We start from the raw sequence: 16,411 nt of genomic DNA, 5'->3' as shown, positions 1-16,411 counted from the left end.
TCACTATTCTGCTAGTGCAGTCACTGTGTACATACATTACATTACTTATCCTGTATTATACTCCAGAGCTGCGCTCACTATTCTGCTGGTACAGTCACTGTGTACATACATTACATTACTTATCCTGTACTATACTCCAGAGCTGGACTCACTATTCTGCTGGTGCAGTCACTGTGTACATACATTACATTACTTATCCTGTATTATACTGCAGAGCTGCGCTCACTATTCTGCTGGTACAGTCACTGTGTACATACATTACATTACTTATCCTGTACTATACTCCAGAGCTGCACTCACTATTCTGCTGGTGCAGTCACTGTGTACATACATTACATTACTTATCCTGTATTATACTCCAGAGCTGCGCTCACTATTCTGCTAGTGCAGTCACTGTGTACATACATTACATTACTTATCCTGTATTATACTCCAGAGCTGCATTCACTATTCTGCTGGTACAGTCACTGTATACATACATTACATTACTTATCCTGTATTATACTCCAGAGCTGCATTCACTATTCTGCTGGTACAGTCACTGCGTACATACATTACATTACTTATCCTGTATTATACTCCAGAGCTGCGCTCACTATTCTGCTAGTGCAGTCACTGTGTACATACATTACATTACTTATCCTGTATTATACTCCAGAGCTGCGCTCACTATTCTGATGGTGCAGTCACTGTGTACATACATTACATTACTTATCCTGTATTATACTCCAGAGCTGCGCTCACTATTCTGCTAGTGCAGTCACTGTGTACATACATTACATTACTTATCCTGTATTATACCCCAGAGCTGCACTCATTATTCTGCTGGTGCAGTCACTGTGTACATACATTACATTACTTATCCTGTATTATACCCCAGAGCTGCATTCACTATTCTGATGGTGCAGTCACTGTGTACATACATTACATTACTTATCCTGTATTATACTCCAGAGCTGCGCTCACTATTCTGCTAGTGCAGTCACTGTGTACATACATTACATTACTTATCCTGTATTATACCCCAGAGCTGCACTCATTATTCTGCTGGTGCAGTCACTGTGTACATACATTACATTACTTATCCTGTATTATACTCCAGAGCTGCGCTCACTATTCTGCTGGTACAGTCACTGTGTACATACATGACATTACTTATCCTGTATTATACTCCAGAGCTGCGCTCACTATTCTGCTGGTGCAGTCACTGTGTACATACATTACATTACTTATCCTGTATTATACTTCAGAGCTGCGCTCACTATTCTGCTGGTGCAGTCACTGTGTACATACATTACATTACTTATCCTGTATTATTCTCCAGAGCTGAACTCACTATTCTGCTAATTATGGGTCACTATACCGCCAGGACCCATGCACTTCTGATCAGCCAATATAGCAGCTAAGTATCTTACTCTTAGTAATTGAAGTGCCCGCCCTCACGTTGACATTCATGCACATGCCATGGAGGAGGGTCGCCACTTCTGAATATTTTTTATGTGCTTTTATCCTTATTATGGTTACTTTGCGAGCTCGGTCATGATGTAAAGTACACAGGAGTGCGCTCCCCTAGCAATTACTTGTGCATTTGCCATGGCGTTCCACCACTGCACTCTGTATAATACCACACAACCTTTTATCATGCTAATTCTTCGCTTTTCGCCATGATTGTTAAGTGGTTGAGTCATGTGTGGAGCAGTTCTATGTACAATCATTGGATATTGTTGTGATCCTCTAGACAGGCCATTATGGGGAATGTTTTCCATATGTTCTTGAGTACTGGTATGATCGCTGTCCTGACTATAGGTGTGAATAGAAAGCTACAATCCACAATAATTATTATTACCTTTAACTATTATTTTGATACATACTTTGCACACGGTGCTATATGTTATGTACAGGCAATAAAAGTCACTGTATATATAGTTTTACACCCTTTCAGTTCCTTTCTGTTGGGGGCAGTATTAGAGTAGTTATTACTGGGGTTATACAATTTACTATTTACTTAGTGACAACCATATGCCTGAAATGTGCCCTAATTAGTTGCCACTTCCATTCTAGTCCACATCTTTTTGGCATATACATATAGTGTAAGTGAACTTTTCAGAAGGAGTGAGAACAGTGAGCACTTCTCCGCAGGAGACAACAGTGAGCACTTCTCCGCAGGAGGCAGCAGTAAGAACTTCTCAGACCAAGGCAACAATGAGGGTTTCTCAGCAGGAGGCAATAGTGAGCACTTCTCAGCAGGATGCAACAGTGAGCACTTCTCAGCAAGAATCAACAGTGAACACTTCTCAGACCAAGGCAAAATTGAGTGTTTCTCAGCAGGAGGCAGCAGTGAGCACTTCTCAGACCAAGGCAACAGTGTCTTCCTAATTACATCATGGAAGGCGGATTTGCATATTCTTCCCATAGTTCCTTGCAAAGTGGAGTGCTAAAGGCTTAACAAGTCTCCACACACCTATATGGTGGTCTCTCCCTAAGGAGTGACAATATCCCCCAAGGCAACAGTGAGCACTTCTCAGCAGAAGGAAACAGTGAGCACTTCTCAGCAGGAGGCAATAGTGAGCACTTCTCAGACCAAGGCAACATTGAGTGCTTTTCAGCAGGAGGCAACATTGACTGCTTCTCAGCAGGAGGCAGCAGTCAGCACTTCTCAGATCAAGGCAACAGTGAGCACTTCTCAGCAGGAGGAAATAGTGAGCACTTCTCAGACCAAGGAAATAGTGAGCGCTTTTCAGCAGGAGGCAGCAGTGAGCACTTCTCAGACCAAGGAAACAGTGAGCGCTTCTCAGCAGGAGGCAATAGTGAGCACTTCTCAGCAAGAATCAACAGTGAACACTTCTCAGACCAAGGCAACATCGAGTGCTTCTCAGCAGGAGGCAACCGTGAACTCCTCTCAGTTGGAGGCAACAGTGAGAGCTTTTCAGTCAGAGGCAACAGAGAGCGCTTATCAGTCTGAAGTGAGCATTTCTCACTCACGTCTATTTATACAGAGAATTAGAAATCCTTATAGGAGCTTCCCTAGTGATTTTTCTATTATAATATATTTAGCAAAGCTTTTAATTGTTACTTTTATCTACCACTGTGATTTTTTTAATAAACTGGGGGGTCCAATAAATATTCATTATAAGATATGTAATGATCCTGACGAGGCATGCCCCCTTTACAGCGGCTGACGGGCACTAGTTGCTACAGTTCACTCTTCTAATATCCCTGAGCCAATTACTGTATCAGTTTCACCCAAATGTATCCCACTTAAAATGTAATTAGGACATTTGTTATCACATCCTAAGCACAGAACCACACTGAATTTCATTTGCTATTTCCCGTCCTATCCTTCCAATTTCTCTAAATCCCTCTGTAGCATAATAATAATATTCTGTGGGCAATTAAACTACATCGTTTAGTATCGTATGCAGATATGGAAATTTTACTCCGTAAGCTGTCTACTAGGACATTAATAAATACATAAAATGTAACAGAAATTATTATCCACTCTGGTTACCTACAAGAGATCATCATAGATAGATAGATAGATAGATAGATAGAGTTAGGAGATAGATAGACAGATCTATCTATCTATCTATCTATCTATCTATCTCCTATCTATCTATCTATCTATCTATCTATCTATCTATCTATCTATCTATCTATCATCTATCTATCTCCTATCTATCTATCTCCTATCTATCTATCTCCTATCTATCTATCTATCTATCTATCTATCTATCTATCTATCTATCATCTATCTATCTCCTATCTATCTATCTATCTATCTATCTATCTCCTATCTATCTATCTCCTATCTATCTATCTATCTATCTATCTATCTATCTATCTATCTCCTATCTATCTATCTATCTATCTATCTATCTATCTATCTATCTCCTATCTATCTATCTATCTATCTATCTCCTATCTATCTATCTATCTATCTATCTATCTATCTATCTCCTATCTATCTATCTATCTATCTATCTATCTATCTCCTATCTATCTATCTATCTATCTATCTATCTATCTTCTATCTATCTATCTATCTATCTATCTATCTATCTCCTATCTATCTATCTATCTATCTATCTATCTATCTATCATCTATCTATCTATCTATCTATCTATCTATCTATCTATTTCCTATCTATCTATCTATCTATCTATCTATCTCCTATCTATCTATCTATCTATCTATCTATCTATCTCCTATCTATCTATCTATCTATCTATCTATTTCCTATCTATCTATCTATCTATCTATCTATCTATCTATCTATCTATCATCTATCTATCTATCTATCTATCTATCTATCTATCTATCTCCTATCTATCTATCTATCTATCTATCTATCTATCTATCTATCTATCTATCTTTCTGTAGTACAATCTTGTGTTCCCTGTTACCAGCCAGTTCAGGCGCCTCCTGTGTCTCTCCATTACTGTTGGGGTTCACCCTCTCATCAGTTTATATTTTGGGGTGGGGGCCCTTCTAACAAAATGAAATTTACATTTCAAAGCCGGCTGCCCCAAATCCCAGTATGTGAGTGATGCTTCACGTCTTGTCTGCTCTTGCGTGCTCAGGGCTCCGTCCTCTCGGTCACTTGGATGAATGGCTTTTGGAGCGGCTCATTAGATCTGCATGCGATGTAAGACACGTCCGGAGACAGAAGACGTCCACTTGTTGCTGACGTTTCTTTATCAGATCAAAGAATGGGGATGTCAGGATAAAAGAAGAAGCAATCTGTGTCTTTCACTCAGCTCCTTCTGTTCCTAGGACTCATCCTCCAGATGTGAAGACTTCAGTGAGAAAGCCCTGCAGGTGTAACCTCCGCCGACCACAAATCTCCTTCCTTCCATTATCTGGATTTTAGGTTTCCTTTGTTTCCTTGGTCTCTTGCAGACATGACCTCACTTCTCCAGTTAAATTGGACCTTTCAGAGGTTCTTTCACCACCTCCACCAACTCGAGCTCTTTTCATCTTTTAATAGTAACCCCTCCAAATTCCAGTGTACTTGGATTTTTTTCTGTAGCCCCCACCGTTCCTGAGCAATCACTACTGTTAGTTTTGGTGCCTGATAGGCTAACTAGACTCCTTAATGTCAAGTGGGTGTTGTCAAGATGGAGCATGAAAGAGGGTGTGACTCAGAGCACCAAGCAAAGATGGACAGTTTTAGAGCTGTGAGTCATTCCCCCACCTTTCCTGAGCAATCAATGCTGTTAGTTTTGGTGCCTGATAGGTTAACTAGACTCCCTAATGCCAAGTGGGTGATATCACACAGGAGGAGACAAAGGGCTCTGAAATTGTCCGTCTTTGATTGATGTTCTGAGTTGCACCCCCTTTCCTGCTCCTACATAGCAACACCTACTTGGCATTAGGGAGTCTAGTTAGGATCTCAGGAACAAAAAAATAACTGCACTGATTGCTCAGGAATGGTGGAGGCTGGAGAAAAAAATTCCTACTGGAATCAGTGGAGTGGCCTGAGTAAAGGTGGTAAAAGCTCTGTGTTTCAGTTCTGTAAGATAGCCTCAAATACTCTGTGCTGCTGAGCACTATGATGAGCTATAGGATGTTCCAATACTATGTATGCGAATGAAAGTTGTTTCTTAACCCGTATTTCCACTGGAGCAGATGTTTGGATATCTGACAATAATATGAGTTGTGCCAAATGACAAACTCAGCTCTACTACATCCATGGAAGTTTTGATAATAGTTTAGTGTACTCTGTAAGTACAGAGATATATGGGCAGATTGTGGAGCATATAATACTGCGTGGGGGCCACTGCGGAGCATATAATACTGTGTGTGAGCCACTGTGAAGCTTATAATACTGTGTGAGGACCACTGCAGAGCATATAATACTATCTGTGAGCCACTGTGGAGCATATTATACTGAGTGGGGGCCACTATGGAGCATATAATACTTTGTGGGGGCCATTGTGTAGTATATAATACTTTGTGAGGGCCACTGTGGAGCATATAATACTGTGTGAGGGCCACTGTGGAGCATATAATACTGTGTGTGAGCCTCTAAGGAGCTTATAATACTGTGTGGGGGCCACTGTGGAGCATATAACACTGTGTGAGGGCCACTGTGTAGCATATAATACTGTGTGTAGGCCACTGTTGAGTATATAATAATATGTGAGGGCCACTGTGGAGCATATAATACTGTGTGAGGGCCACTGTGGAGTATATAATGCTGTGTGTGTGATCCACTGTGGAGCATATAAGACTGTGTGAGGGCCACTGTGGTGTATATAATGCTGTGTGTGTGATCCACTGTGGAGCATATACAGGATATACAGGATATACAGGATATATGGGCAGATTGTGGAGCATATAATACTGCGTGGGAGCCACTGCGGAGCATATAATACTGTGTGTGAGCCACTGTGAAGCTTATAATACTGTGTGGGGGCCACTGTGGAGCATATAATACTGTGTGTGAGCCACTGTGAAGCTTTTAATACTGTGTGGGGGCCACTGTGGAGCATATAATACTGTGTGTGAGCCACTGTGAAGCTTATAATACTGTGTGAGGACCACTGCAGAGCATATAATACTATCTGTGAGCCACTGTGGAGCATATTATACTGTGGGGGGCCACTGTGAAGCATAAAATACTGTGTGGGGGCCACTGTAGAGTATATAATACTGTGTGGGGGCCACTGTGGAGTATATAATACTTTATGAGAGCCACTGTGGAGCATACAGTATAATACTGTGTGAGGGCCACTGTGGAGCAGATTATACTGTGCGAGGGCCACTGTGGAGCAGATTATACTGTGTGAGGGCCATTGTGGAGCAGTCTGGTTCTCTGGTGAACTAGGTTAATGTGACACTGTGTGACCCCAAATTTTGTAAAAATTCCATTTGGATGTTAACAGAAGTCTGTACAAAAAGTCAGTTCCTTTTCTGCTTGCTGGTGAAGTCAAATGCTGCAGATCTGTTGTAGAAAATGAGTTCGACACATGTAATTGGGGCTGTGCATAGATTTCTGCAAGCCTATTCAGATGAATGAGAAAGTGGCAGCAATTTCTGCCGTGTGTAAATTCAGCCTTAAAAAGCCAGAGAAAAGAGCAGATCGTATAAACTGTTAAATATAGAAATCACTGTAGAGAGTGACAGGCAGGCAGTGATTGACTGCTGTCAGCGGTGACGCAGGAGGGGGCTGTGTATGGGGAGGGGGCGACAGACGCTGTCTCCATCCTTCTCACTTGCAATAGAGAGATTGTTGCATGGTTTGAGCACCATCTGTGTGTGAACAGGAGGAATTCAGCGAGTCCTCCTCTCTCCCTACTCCTGGATACAACCTCAGATGTAGAGGGAGCTTCAGACTGAGCGCACACACTGAGAGAGCAGAGCAGCTGAGCACCAGCTGGAGGAAAGTCCCTATACAAGCACAGGCAGGAGCCCTGCTCCCAGCATATCCCATATATATCCTATATATATATCATAGGGTTGCAGGCAAGATTCCTGAAAACCTCCCAAAAGGATTTACCGCAGGTGGAAAACTTCTGGATAATGGACTTTGTCAACGAAGACGACGCTGGAAAGCCTTGGACTTCTTGAACCCCTTGGTGACCCTATAGAGGTAAGTCATTGCATGTCTGTCGCCTTGTACCCTATATATTTATAATGTCCATCCTATATCCAAAGGAGGATATTTATATATACAGGTTATTTAGTATCTATCTATCTATCTATCTATCTATCTATCTATCTATCTATCTATCTACCATGCAAAGTCCTAGCAAGGCTTTCCTGCACCAGGGCACATATTCTGTAGCTCTGTGCCTATATACCCTGGCCATGGCAGACTGACTTGCTGGCGTCCCCCTCCCCCTGACTCCTCATGTCTATTGCTGTTTGCCTTTGAATTTCTCCTTAACCTGTTTGCTGAAAGTAAATTGTAACTTCAGCTAATCTTATCGCTGACTTTAATGACCAGGAGTCGGCAGCTGTTCTGCCAGGACGCCAGTCTACTGGAATCATAGTTGGCAGACGGCATAATGCAGGGCACAGAATGGATTGCCCATTTAGGATGGAATGAGTAACATGCCCGTGAGGCTCAACATTCGCTACAAGACCCCTGACTCCAGGTGGCAACCTTGGCTACTTCCCGGCGTTGCGTTGTATCATCCATATCCTAGGATACATACAGCAGAGATTTGCATTTGTGGTACTTTGTTGTACTTGTTGCACTCGAATTGCAAACTCATCATACAAGTAATTTCACGTTATGATACATTGTATCTGCTTTTTTTATTTATTTTGCTTTCTTTTATGGCGCCTTCTTATTTCGTAGAGATATAGACACCAAAAGGCCCAGCAGTGCTCATATAGAGAGTGTAGCAGTCATTTCTAGTATCCATATATGATAGAGGGAGAATTCTGTCTAGCTATCTGTCCAGTATTTTCCCATTATAGCAGTCAGTCTTGGGCAGTAAGTATACTGGGAAAGAAAAGCTGGTCAGACTTCAAAAGAAACCAGTATGTTGTGCCATACTAGGTGTGATAGGTCTATGACTACCCTCCTCGGAGCTACATATCACATAAGACAGGGGGAGAATTCTGTCTAGTTATCTGTCCAGTATTTTTCCATTACAGTAGTGAGTGCTGACCAGTAAGTATACTGGGAGCAGATGAGATCTGGTCGGACTGGTGCCCTTGCTCTTTATAAGAAACCAATATCCTCAGTATGTTGTGCCATACTAGGTGTGATAGGTCTATGACTACCCTCCTCGGAGCTACAGATCACATAGGAAAGAGGGAGAATTCTGTCCAGCTATCTGTTCATTATTTTCCCAATACAGTAACCAGTCCTGGCCAGTAAGTATACTGGGAGCAGATAGGATCGGGTCAGACTGGTGCCCTTCATCTTCATCTGTTGAAATGATCCAGCTCTAAATGGAATTACTGGATTTTCTGATATGACAAGGATCTTAGAGACGAGGCCGAGTAGTCAGAATAACCCTTACACTATGGTAGACTCCTAGAAAATTCTCCAGTAGCCTGAAAACTATCTCATATTAGCCAAACCCCATACCCTCCTGTTGACTGCTGTTTTGGGGTTCTTGCCATCTTGTCTATACAAACCCTTGGGGGGGTAATGGTTCCTAGTGAAGAGAGTTGGTATATGGGTCTTACAGAAATTCCCCTAAATTTCCCACTTGAGTCTTCAGTCTTTTTAAACAGTCTTCAACAGTCTTCTGTTGTCTCCATAAACTTCTTCGTCTTTCTTCCTTAACTCTTGGACAATTGCCTTTTTTTAGTGTAGGGGGTGGGGGTGGCAGTACTGTATGGTGTTATTTAGGCAACTGTATGGAAGTTTTATATGGTAAATGTATGATTTGTTATTTGGACACTATGTTGCCATTATTCGAGCACTGTATGGCAGTATTTTCTTAAGCATAGTATGGTACTGCTACTGTACAGTATATTATTTTTGCAGTGTATGGTGGTGGTAGCACTGTATAGCATGGAAGTTGTTATTTGGACACTATGTTGCCATTATTCGAGCACTGTATGGCAGTATTTTCTTAAGCATAGTATGGTACTGCTACTGTACAGTATATTATTTTGTAGTGTATGGTGGTGGTAGCACTGTATAGCATGGAAGTTGTTATTTGGACACTATGTTGCCATTATTCGAGCACTGTATGGCAGTATTTTCTTAAGCATAGTATGGTGCTGCTACTGTACAGTATATTATTTTGCAGTGTATGGTGGTGGTAGCACTGTATAGCATGGAAGTTATTTGAATACTGTATGTTGCCATTATTTGAGCACTGTATGGCAGTATTTTCTTAAGCATAGTATGGTACTGCTACTGTACAGTATATTATTTTGCAGTGTATGGTGGTGGTAGCACTGTATAGCATGGAAGTTATTTGGACACTACGTTGCCATTATTTGAGCACTGTATGGCAGTATTTTCTTAAGCATAGTATGGTACTGCTACTGTACAGTATATTATTTTTGCAGTGTATGGTGGTGGTAGCACTGTATAGCATGGAAGTTGTTATTTGGACACTATGTTGCCATTATTCGAGCACTGTATGGCAGTATTTTCTTAAGCATAGTGTGGTGCTGCTACTGTACAATATATTATTTTGTAGTGTATGGTGGTGGTAGCACTGTATAGCATGGAAGTTATTTGAATACTGTATGTTGCCATTATTTGAGCACTATATGGCAGTATTTTCTTAAGCATAGTATGGTACTGCTACTGTACAGTATATTATTTTTGCAGTGTATGGTGGTGGTAGCACTGTATAGCATGGAAGTTATTTGAATACTGTATGTTGCCATTATTTGAGCACTATATGGCAGTATTTTCTTAAGCATAGTATGGTACTGCTACTGTACAGTATATTATTTTGCAGTGTATGGTGGTGGTAGCACTGTATAGCATGGAAGTTGTTATTTGGACACTACGTTGCCATTATTCGAGCACTGTATGGCAGTATTTTCTTAAGCATAGTATGGTGCTGCTACTGTACAGTATATTATTTTTGCAGTGTATGGTGGTGGTAGCACTGTATAGCATGGAAGTTATTTGAATACTGTATGTTGCCATTATTTGAGCACTATATGGCAGTATTTTCTTAAGCATAGTATGGTACTGCTACTGTACAGTATATTATTTTGCAGTGTATGGTGGTGGTAGCACTGTATAGCATGGAAGTTGTTATTTGGACACTATGTTGCCATTATTCGAGCACTGTATGGCAGTATTTTCTTAAGCGTAGTGTGGTGCTGCTACTGTACAGTATATTATTTTGCAGTGTATGGTGGTGGTAGCACTGTATAGCATGGAAGTTGTTATTTGGACACTACGTTGCCATTATTCGAGCACTGTATGGCAGTATTTTCTTAAGCATAGTATGGTGCTGCTACTGTACAGTATATTATTTTTGCAGTGTATGGTGGTGGTAGCACTGTATAGCATGGAAGTTATTTGAATACTGTATGTTGCCATTATTTGAGCACTGTATGGCAGTATTTTCTTAAGCATAGTATGGTACTGCTACTGTACAGTATATTATTTTGCAGTGTATGGTGGTGGTAGCACTGTATAGCATGGAAGTTGTTATTTGGACACTACGTTGCCATTATTTGAGCACTGTATGGCAGTATTTTCTTAAGCATAGTATGGTACTGCTACTGTACAGTATATTATTTTGTAGTGTATGGTGGTGGTAGCACTGTATAGCATGGAAGTTGTTATTTGGACACTATGTTGCCATTATTCGAGCACTGTATGGCAGTATTTTCTTAAGCGTAGTGTGGTGCTGCTACTGTACAGTATATTATTTTGCAGTGTATGGTGGTGGTAGCACTGTATAGCATGGAAGTTATTTGGACACTACGTTGCCATTATTTGATTACTGTATGGCAGTATTTTCTTAAGCGTAGTGTGGTGCTGCTACTGTACAGTATATTATTTTGTAGTGTATGGTGGTGGTAGCACTGTATAGCATGGAAGTTGTTATTTGAGCACTGTATGGCAGTATTTTATTAAGCATAGTATGGTACTGCTACTGTACAGTATATTATTTTGCAGTGTATGGTGGTGGTAGCACTGTATAGCATGGAAGTTGTTATTTGGACACTATGTTGCCATTATTTGAGCACTATATGGTAGTGTTTTCTTCTTAAGCATAGTGTGGTGCTGCTACTGTACAGTATACATATTATTTTTTCAGTGTATGATGGGGTGGCAGCGTGTAGCATTATTATTCGGACAACTGCATAGAAGCATTATTTCACCAATGGTAACGTCACTATATAGCGCTCATTATTACGTTCTATATCGTATAGTTATTTGTAGCTGCCCGATGATACAACATAAGGCATCCTTTATTGCAATGCTAGCCCTGATTACGTCATACATGGGACGCCGACCACATTGGGCATCATCCAGCTTCGCACTACGATTGGCTTCTGTATTAATGGATGGACCTGGATGATAGATGTGTAAAATATCTTCCGCCAACACAGTTCAGACAAGTGTCAGCGCGTACTAGCGTCTAGAGATACCTCCTTATACCGCAATCAGGATTTATTGAAGTGCTTGAAATGTTTCCTATTAGAGCGAGAGTGTGATACAAAATCAATAGTCTTTTCAGCCGACTGGATATAAGCGATTGCCTTCTGTGTCTGCCAGACCTATGGAGGGAGACAGACAAATCCAGACCGGGTCATTAGAACATGGCTGGATGTATAATACTGGTATCTAGGTAATGTACAGAGCAGCGTGAGAAGTGTATGGAGGATAATGGATCGCTCCCTTGGACACGCTGTACAATGTTATTACTGTAATGCAGGTTACATGGAGCGCAGTGACTGGATGAGATAATGGGGTGCATTATAGGGGGTTATTTAAGGACATGGACAGAGACAACGTATAGCATGGAAATGGTAAAGAGATACTATGTACAGGTAAACATGGCTACTTTTTTTGTTTTAGCAGCAACAGCGCCACTTCAGTCCACTGGTTGTGAGTGGTATTACAGCTCGGTAACAATGGACGGCAGGGGGCTATGCTGCAATAGTAGTCCATGGAGGGATGAGGTAGGACAATCCTGGGACTGCTTTCGTCCATACAGTTGTGTCTCTGGTACAACAAAAACAACGGTGACAGCCTTCATGTCCTAAAGGGCTCATATGAATGCAAATGGAACAAATGGAGGAATTGATCCAGATGGGGAAAAGAACATTGATTTCAGGGGACTCTCAGCTATCTAACTGTGCACCTGGTTTTATGGGGATGGTTCTGGTGGCACACTCCCTTTAAATGTCCCCATTTTTACAAATGGGGTTGTCCATTTTAAGGAATCATTTTTTACAGAAAATAAGGCGCCCCAGTACTGGGTCCTGCAATGATATTGCCATCCATGACGGAATCTGACAACAAGGGTTACATTAGTAGTGACTAAGGTCAATAGGCTACATAATGCATGAATATACCAGGTCCTCCAGAGAGAGGGGGCGCTGTTTGTAGCAGCTCCTTGTTATATCCTTGAACACTGGACTCCCACCTCAATAAACATAGAATATAGATATCCCCTTTTAAATACCCTGTTAAATGGTGCCATGTTGAAGACAGAAATGGCACGATACGCTGATAAACTAAAAGTGTGTCTTAAAGGGAACTTGTCAGATGGAAAATGCAGCTCAATCCGCAGGTGCCATGTTATAGAGCAGGAGGAGCCGAGCAGATAGATATATACTTTTATGGGAAAAGATTCAGTAGAACTTGTTATTTATTCATTTATATCTGCTCTTTCTATGCTTAGAGGCAGCCATCTTGTCATGGGGTGGTCCTATCAGTGATTGACAGCTAGCTCTCCGCCCCATGACAAGATGGCTGCCTCTAAGCATGAAAAGAACAGATCTAAATAAGTATACTGCATCTTTTTGCAGAGAACTATATATCAATCTGCTCAGCTCTTTCTCCTCTATGACATGACGCCGGCACTTTCCATGAGACAGATTCCCTTTAAGTACCATATTTTCACCATATGTTTACACCACATCCTGATGCATGAACTCTGTGGTATCGCACCAGTCAGAAAACCGAATGACTGCCATGTATATGACAAATACATCAGAGATGTGAATACTCTATAGAACTATCTACTGTATGTGTATCGGATAAGAATGTCAGCTGGCAAATACCAATATGTCACTTGAATTCTTAAAGGGCACTGTTACTTTTGATGCGTATCATTATGATATGGTTGAGTTATCTAGTGTCTTGTATAGCTATATCCATATTTACAACCCATCTATTAGGGCATATGGGCATCGCAGGTGGGTCCCTCACTTGGTGTCCACATCTACAGGTATAACTGCTGCTCCTATCCATGCACAGCATATCATGCTATAACATGGTCACAGGTATTTGGAGAATCAAGACCTGAGGTGATCAACTTATTTCCTCATGAGACATCTGCTTTAAAAAGAACCTCTCAGTAGGTCTGAAAAGTCAAAAAAACAAACATCATCTGATCGGCGCCATCACCCTGAGCATTTTGGTGTATTTCTTATCCAAATCCGTTCAGCCATTCCTAAGATATAAGCCCTTTTAGTCTTGATAAACATTAGGTTCTCCTAGCCAAGTGGGTGGTGACACTGTGGATCCTCAGGGGCGGGATCTTTGAGTTGCCGCCCACTTTGCTGGTATACTGTAATCTGCATCAACACTGTAAGGGCTTATATCTTTGGAATGGCTGAACGGATTTGGATAAACAAAACACGAAAATGCTCAGGGTGACGGCACCGATCAGGTGATCTATGTCATTGGGCTTTTCAGGCCTGGTGATAGGTCCTCTTTAAAGGATGTGGCTGGTGTTCACAGAGGAGTGCATTGAGAAATATGATTATTCTCTTGTTACATCATGTCTGACAGTAGGTGGGAGATGAACTGATGTCTGTTTCCATTGACAACCAGCAGAATATATATATATAAATATAGAAAATCTGAGCCTTTTGTGGAGAGCTGTTTAGAGTGATGGTATTCATTGACATATACAATCAATAATGTATATCCATAGCTACCTGGGCTTGGACAACGTAAATACTTTTCGTCAGTCAGCTGCTAGCTATTAATGATTTTCACTTTTCTGTGTTTTTTTAGTGTTCACCAGACTACGAGGGAAGGAAGAATCTGCCATGAGAACTGAATAGAAGTCAATTGTGCTCACCAGAGAACGACAAGATGGAGCAGGATTATCCAGACTTACCCAACATCACCGAGTTGTACTTTTCTCCGGTTTCTCAGGAGACAACTACCAATGTATCCACCAACGAAACTTCGCATTACTATGACATGACGAGCAATGCCATCCTTACCTTCATCTACTTTGTGGTTTGTATTGTAGGATTGTGTGGAAATACGTTGGTTATTTATGTCATACTCCGATACGCCAAGATGAAGACCATCACCAACATCTACATCCTCAACTTAGCTATTGCCGATGAACTTTTTATGCTCGGTTTGCCCTTTTTGGCCATGCAAGTGGCTTTGGTCCACTGGCCCTTCGGCAAAGTTATTTGCAGAATTGTCATGACGGTGGATGGCATTAACCAGTTCACCAGTATCTTCTGCCTTACGGTCATGAGCATAGACCGCTACCTTGCAGTGGTTCATCCAATCAAGTCTGCAAAATGGAGGAGACCAAGGACTGCTAAGATGGTCAATGCTGCCGTATGGACCATCTCACTTTTGGTCATCATGCCGATCATGAATTATGCCGGGGTGCAATTTTACCGCGGAAGAGGCAGTTGTACCATTATTTGGCCTGGTAACTCTGGCACCTGGTACACTGGTTTCATCATTTATGCCTTCATCCTAGGATTTCTGGTTCCTCTCAGTATTATCTGCCTCTGCTATCTGTTCATCATCATCAAAGTGAAGTCCTCTGGGATAAGAGTTGGCTCCTCCAAAAGAAAAAGATCCGAAAAGAAAGTTACAAGAATGGTGTCTATAGTGGTAGCAGTTTTTATCTTTTGCTGGCTCCCGTTCTACATCTTCAATGTTTCCTCTGTCTCTCTCTTAATAGTGCCAACTCCAGGCCTAAAAGCCATGTGGGACTTTGTGGTGGTTCTGAGTTATGCCAATAGTTGTGCCAATCCAATACTGTATGCCTTTCTATCTGACAACTTTAAAAAGAGCTTTCAGAATGTCCTTTGCTTATCCAAGGTCAGCGGCATGGACGAAGCAGACAGAAGCGATAGCAAACAAGACAAATCTAGGTTAAACGAAACGACAGAAACACAACGTACATTGCTCAATGGAGATCTCCAAACCAGCATCTAAGGAGGCATAAGATTCTAAAACAAAACCTATAAAGCTGTATATATGAGCAAATTCACCTAAAAAAAACATATGCACTAGATAAGGCTAAGGAGTGAGTGAACCATCTCATGGATGGAAGTTCTCCAAAGATTTCTTGACTTATGGGCAAGTTCTTCAAAGGTTCCTTGGCTTATACACAAGTTCTTCAAAGGTTCCTTTACGTATAGGCAAGTTCTTCAAATGTTCCTCGGCTGGAAGGCAAGTTCTTTAAAGGTCCCTTGCCTTATAGACAAATTTCTTGAAGGTTCCTTGACTTATAGGCAAACTCTTTAAAGGTTCCTTGGCTTAGAGGCTTTAATGACCAAGCAGTTACTCGACTATTGCTATAAATGCCACATATTCTATGTAACTTGAAGACGTTTGCGCTCAGTACAGCTTCAGTTTTCACGAGTATCTAGAAGTTTGTGGTCTCCTTCAGAACCATTTACTGCCAGATTTGTTGCTAAACAGCTTATATAGACTGACTTACCTTAGACTACACAAGAACATGAGGTATAGAGTTAGATTGGTGAGGATTCCAAACACAAAACTCTTACACTTGA

At 41.3% G+C, this 16,411-nt stretch overlaps 1 protein-coding gene across 1 annotated transcript; it reads left to right on the top strand.

Annotated features, from left to right (window-relative positions):
• The first annotated feature begins 7,236 nt into the window (after positions 1-7,236).
• Positions 7,237-16,065, top strand: SSTR2 (somatostatin receptor 2). Its single transcript, XM_075278148.1, has 2 exons — positions 7,237-7,595; positions 14,649-16,065. The coding sequence occupies exon 2, from the start codon at positions 14,730-14,732 to the stop codon at positions 15,828-15,830; it is 1,101 nt and encodes a 366-aa protein (XP_075134249.1). The 5' UTR covers positions 7,237-7,595; positions 14,649-14,729; the 3' UTR covers positions 15,831-16,065.
• Positions 16,066-16,411: the final 346 nt, after the last annotated feature.

This window comes from Leptodactylus fuscus, chromosome 6 (assembly GCF_031893055.1).
Source record: "Leptodactylus fuscus isolate aLepFus1 chromosome 6, aLepFus1.hap2, whole genome shotgun sequence".
NCBI lineage: Eukaryota > Metazoa > Chordata > Amphibia > Anura > Leptodactylidae > Leptodactylus > Leptodactylus fuscus.
Note: the sequence above shows the minus strand (reverse complement) of the source record. Positions and strands in the feature narration are given on the sequence as shown.

Coding starts and splice junctions, on each gene's coding strand:
- SSTR2 (XM_075278148.1), top strand. CDS start 14,730: ATGGAGCAGGATTATCCAGACTTACCCAACATCACCGAGTTGTACTTT.